The sequence below is a fragment of the Rhagoletis pomonella genome, unplaced genomic scaffold (genome assembly GCF_013731165.1).
Source record: "Rhagoletis pomonella isolate Grant_MI unplaced genomic scaffold, Rhpom_1.0 Rhpom_scaffold_00002, whole genome shotgun sequence".
In the NCBI taxonomy this organism is placed as follows: domain Eukaryota; kingdom Metazoa; phylum Arthropoda; class Insecta; order Diptera; family Tephritidae; genus Rhagoletis; species Rhagoletis pomonella.
The window spans coordinates 30,500,958-30,506,957 of NW_023458556.1; the positions used below are offsets into that span (position 1 = coordinate 30,500,958).

Sequence of the window (6,000 nt, forward strand, 5' to 3'; positions counted from 1 at the left end):
TCTGTGGTAATCGTGTTTTTTGCTGGGTAATAATGCTTTGTAAAATTCTTTTGCGCAACACCAAATTGTCAAAATTTGAAAGGTCATTCTGATTCGTTTTGTGCTGAATAAGATTTCATATAAGGCGACTGTGTATCGTTAAATTGATATCAGGAAAAATTAGTTTTGCTAATAAGATTGAATAATAATAACATTTTTTTTTTAATATAAGGGAAATAAGTAGTTTCTTAGGAAACGATCTTTAGGGATTTTTTTTGTAATTTGTTAAAAAAAATTATAAAATAAAAGTTATGCAAAAAACTAATTTGTTTACAAAAAAATATTTCTTAAAAAAATAAAGAAATAGTTTTCGAAAAAATTATTTTATAGGAAAAATTTATAAAATTATCGAAAATTAGAAAAAAAATAGTTTTTAGCTAAAATTATTGTTAATTTTTAGAAAACAATTATTTTTTAAATTACAAATTTTTGTGTTTAGCTCGCGATGAATAACGTTTTTCAGTGCTCATCTCAGTGCAATGTAGAATTAAAATATGGGTATCATACAAAAGAGCAAATTGTGTTGAATTAAAAATTTTAAATTTTTTGGCGCATAAGGACGAGTAGGTACAGAAAAAGTCCTAAAAATTTGAAAGTCGTGATAAAATATGTAATCCTGTTGTCAAAGTGAAAAACTAAAACATCAGAACAACATCGTTCCGGAAAAATTCTCAGCAACAGCGTATATTCGTCTAATTCGACTGATTCAGGGGACTAAGAAATTAGTTAGAAAAGAGCAAGTGACTAACATTAATTTTGATGTAATTTAAAAAAAAAGCAGTGGAGATAAAAAATTGCAACTCTTAAACGCGAAGGAGATTGCAAATAAACATGAGCGATAAAAAAAAAAAAATCATTTTAATTGTCATCCTACGAGCTCCAAGTAGCCTTTACAATGTCAACTACTATTTGAAAGTGCTTTTTTGATAGATTCTTCTGCATGAAATATCAGCGTGGTGAGATGTTATGCGTTCTCGAAATTTGACGGTGACTAAAACTTCACTGTAAGCTTATAAGGGCACAGAATAATATTTGAAAAAAAAGGTTTCCCGACTCCAAGCTAATATTGCTGACCCGCCAGCAAACTATGAAGGTCCAGGTTCTAGGCAACTATTTTGTCTATGAGACTTCATTGCTTAACTGCATGCGTTTGACTAAGTAGTTCATTGAAACTGTAAGCAATGAGATGGGAACTAAATAAGCTCCAATTTTATACTTATTCGAAAGTTGCGGCTAATTAATGCCCAAAAGCAGCTTTGAGGACTAGTTCGGGTCTACACTATTGGTCTCTACTCGTACTAGCCGCACAGTTTTTTTTTTGCTAATGTTTCCACATTTGCTAATTATCGCCATGCGTAAATAACTAAGAAACAAAAAGTTTCTCTGTGTGTACTTATGTACATATATCCAAATTTGGTGTAGTCAACCAAAGCTGACAAGGTCAAGGTCAAATCAAATATGGTATCTGCCACATTCTGCCGTTTGTGCACTTATCGTATCTGCGAAGTAATTTTCCAAGCAAAATTGTAGAATCAACAAGTGGTACGATAGCAAAATTGAAACGAAACACTTGAACAATTCGACAACAGTCACTAAATACTCACCTGCACATACATTTGGGTCTGATCATTGACCAGAGTGAAGCGATATATGTGAGCCACCTCTTTTGTTATTGGATCAGTGGTACTACCAATTATATCCTGAGATACGTGAATCATTTTCGATTATAGAAAGAAAACTTGTTTGCACTTAAAGTCGATATATTTTTGACACCAGAGAAAATTGCAAAAATAGTTAAGCGAATCTAAAAAAATGTAGCCGGTTAGCGGTTTATCCAAGTCACAGCGCAGCGACGCGAATGAGTGCACACAAGAAATATTGCATCCAATCTGCTATTTGCTTGCAGTGACAGCTGTGTACGCGGGACCACGACTCTCGCAAATGAAACCTCAGCGTGAAGATTGCGAGCGGATCTACATACATATATAGGTGTTTTTATTAAATTTAGAGAGAAACTTGTTTTGCACTTTTGTTTTACTCATTTTTTAAGCACTTAGAAAGAGGCAATTGATAGATAGCGAAGCTAATCGATTCTTTTTTTATTTTTTTTTGCAACAATTTCATTGCTTATTTGTGAATGTACGCAGTGTCAAACATAAATACTTGGGATTGTATGTAATGAGTACATAAGAATGTAATTTGGAAACATATATAAAAACCTAAAAACCACCCTCTAGGAAAAACCTATGTAAAAATGATTGCAACTGCAGCCACATTTCGTTATAAAAATACCGATTTTATAGAGATTCTAGTTTTGACGTCAGATGAATTTTACATGGTTATTAAAATTTCTTTCGCACTTAAACCTTAACTTTGTTCTGATTAGATCAGTCGCTGAAAGCACCAATGATTCATAAAATATACTATATAAGCAACAGATGAGCCGTTATATTTGAAAGTGGCATAACTTCTATCTGAAAAATCAGTTGTATAGAGGCTTTAGCTTATGGTGAACCAATCTTTATCATTTTCACTGCAGGATTTCGCTTGATAATGAATACAAATAGTGCGAAACTTGATATTCCTAGCTGCATAAATAAAGGAGTTATAACAAAAAAATCTTGTATCAGAACAATCATGTATGGGAGCTATGTGTTATAACGGTTTGATTTTGCCAGTTCCAACGTACGACTAATACATTATAAAAATACAGCCACTTACCAAATTTTAATCGGATGTCTTGAAAACTTAAGGACTATATTGCATACACACATTTTCATAAATCTATCTATTCTTCTTCTGGTACTTACAAACATCGAATACAAGTTATACAGTATATTCCGTTTAGCTACATTTACTTACACTGCAAATGATTTGGTACACTTAAGCGAAATGTGCAGAAAAGCAAAAAAAGAGGTTATTTGTTTTGTTTGACATTTTAAAATTTGTTTCAATTAAATTTTTCATGAAATATACTATATCTATTTTTTTAATATTTAATTCTAATAAGGGCTCTTAACAATAAGTCGCTATAGGGGAATTTTCTTCTGGGTCTTGATCGCCACTACTAATTTCGGATGAGGGTACATCGCACTGGTTCGCAAAAAGAGGGATATATTGTAAACAAAAATAACCTTTGAAAAAGTTTTAGTTCTGCTAAGCGAAGTATTTTTTGTAAAAGTCGAAGAAATCTTACTCAAAAGCAGGGCTATTAAACGAAAAAGTGTTGCTAAGTAGAAATGCAGCCAAAAGTGTAAATTGTTCCAAAATCCATTTCATGAATCAGTATTTTGGCAAAATTTTGTAAGTAAATAGAAAATGCACCTAAGCGAATAGGCAGCTAAACGGAATATACTGTAATACCATTACATGTTCATGAAAGGTATAAAAAACATAGTTAAATGCAGTAAATGAAATCGTAGAGAGACAGAGATACCGCTTGAAAACCAAAATTAAGGAAAACTCTGTCAAACTTTGACCTTTGTATTGTTTTATTTTATATTGAATCAAAGGTGTTTAGAGCTCTGAAAAGTTAAGATAAGTATTTATGTACATAAAACTTCTCATAGCGACATATTGCATACAAAAATGTTCTAGATCTCATTATTCATTTAGGTGGTGCCAAATTTTCTTGCAAGGAACATTCAAGTAGCGCTATAAGGCTTATCAGTGTACGCTGGCACAACAAAGTGGCTACGTTAATTGATGAGAGAATGAACAGAGAAGAATTATTTAGCGAAGCAAAGCGAGCGATTAAGAGAGCACTTAAAAACTATAAACAAATTGATTTTTATATACCTACATATTTACCTAAACATGAGTATTTCCACTTTGATTTTGTTGATAGAAATTTAAGAGAGAAGCCAAAAAGGTAATTGTGTAAATGAGAGGGACAGCGTACTTGAGGCGGATTTGTTTAACTCATGGTAAAATTAGTTGTTTTTATAAATTTCTATAGCAGTTATGCGAAATGTCAGTACAATGCTACTTCTATGCTGAGTATGTATGTACATTAGGGTGGTCCAAAAAGAAGTAAAGCCGGAATTTCAATGCCCTCACCACCTAGGATTGTTCCATATCGGAAAAAATTATGCCCTTGCCTTTTTTTGCAATAAAAAAAATATTTAGAGGTCGCTCAAAGTTTTGCATGTATTTTATATGGGGGAAAACAAGTTTATGTAGAAACGGTAAAGAATTCTCGAAAATCAATATTTTTTGATCGGAAAACTCTGGTTCTCTTCAAGAGACTTCCAATAGCAATACCCAATTATTTATTTATTTTATTTGGCGGACCTATAAAATATAGTTACTACGAAAAAATTATTAAAGAAATAATTAGGTATGATTACTGGGAACCTCTTGGAGAGAACCAGAGTTTTCCGATAAAAAAATATTGATTTTCAAGAATTGTATACCATTTCTACGAAAAGTATTTTTTTTCTTATATAACATACGTGAAAAACTTTGAGCGCTTCGAGCTACCTCTAAATATTTTTTGCTTTCTAAATAAAAAAAATTTGGGCCTTTTTGCGGTATGTAACCATCATAGGGGGTGAGAGCATAACAATTCCGACTTTACTTTCTCGCATGCATTTTTGGACCAGCCTAATGTACATATGCTTTCGCCACTCGCGCACATTACCGTGCGCTGTGATATGTATGTACATTGCGCTGTGATACGATAAACATTTCCGTAAACCAAACCACGAACCTTTCAAGGAGACTCTTTTCCAAATCATAAGACAAAAAACTAGACAAACGTCGGTCGAAAATCACCTTCTTTATAATTGGCGTATAGTTGAAAAACATTAAGTCCGATAGACCATGAAATATGGTCCGTAATAAATAATTATCATGGTCATTCAAAACCATATATAGAGTCTTTCAAGAGTATCTAGTTTGAGTACTGGTAAATTTGCTGATGCATATTTAGATGCTGTATTCGGGCGGGGGCCAAATAGGGGCCAATTTAAATAAGTCAATCTATAGTCAGGCTATCCATGGCTAAAAATTAGGCATGCGTTTTCACTTTATTAAGAAAATTATATTGTTGTTCTACGTTTTGATTTATTCTTTGGAAGTAAATTTTATAGATTCACCGTTTTACTTTAAGGGCCAATTTCAAATGAATATTTCAACGGCACTTATTTAATTGTGGATTTTTGTTTAAATGCCATTTAACTTTCGTTGGGTTTCAAGTGGCAAACAAGTGGCAACACTTTTGCTTGCTGCTTGAAATTGTTCTTGCATTGGCTTGTTTGTATACATTTTGTACTGAACAGCTGATTGTTCTTTGGCAAGCTTGATAAAATAACTTTCCAATCAATCTTGGGTGTTTGGTACAAACACAGGGTTGCATATCTCCTATTCAAATAGCCAATATTGGCCATTTAAGTGCAGATTAAATGCATGATCTGAAAATGAATTGTGGAAGTTAATCAACAATCCTTACTTAAGTAGGCCATCCGAAATTCGGTCTAAGAATCTTATCAGATCTCTCTAAAATCTGTAAATACAAAAGTACTGTTTTCTTTATTAATTCTATAAATAGGGTTCGATAGCGTAACCTAGAGGGTTATTGCACTGGAAATTAAATTGATGCTGCTTTGTAGACTTTTTTACATTGAGTCCGAATATGGCATGACGAATCTTCAAAATTTGTTGACTCTAAGAAGAAAGTAATACATTTTCTAGTTTCTAAAGTATTAAACGAATATATATTTTTGTTTCTGCGGGAGAATTATAAAAATCCTGAAAAGAATAAATATATAAACACCACAATGATCCCTTGTCAAGTCTTGGTTCCGGCATTGCGCCATTTTAAGTGTAATTTTTCGTACTGTCTGGTTCAGGTTTTTGGCTATGGTGGCGTTTTTGTAAAAGTAGGTAATGGGTTAATCTTCCGCCATCTCGATATTAGCGTTCGCTATGTTGTTGCTGTATGGTTTTACCTGCAGGTAA

General features: G+C 32.7%; 1 protein-coding gene across 1 annotated transcript in view; it reads right to left on the minus strand.

The window, feature by feature from the left end:
* The window catches only part of LOC118733412 (galactose mutarotase), a gene marked incomplete in the record, with an annotated part of 31,853 nt that extends 29,852 nt beyond the window's left edge, over positions 1–2,001 (minus strand). Inside the window, 1 exon segment of the mRNA XM_036462787.1 lies at positions 1,644–2,001. Coding sequence (XP_036318680.1) covers positions 1,644–1,757 — 114 coding nt within the window.
* Between the last annotated feature and the right edge of the window lie 3,999 nt (positions 2,002–6,000).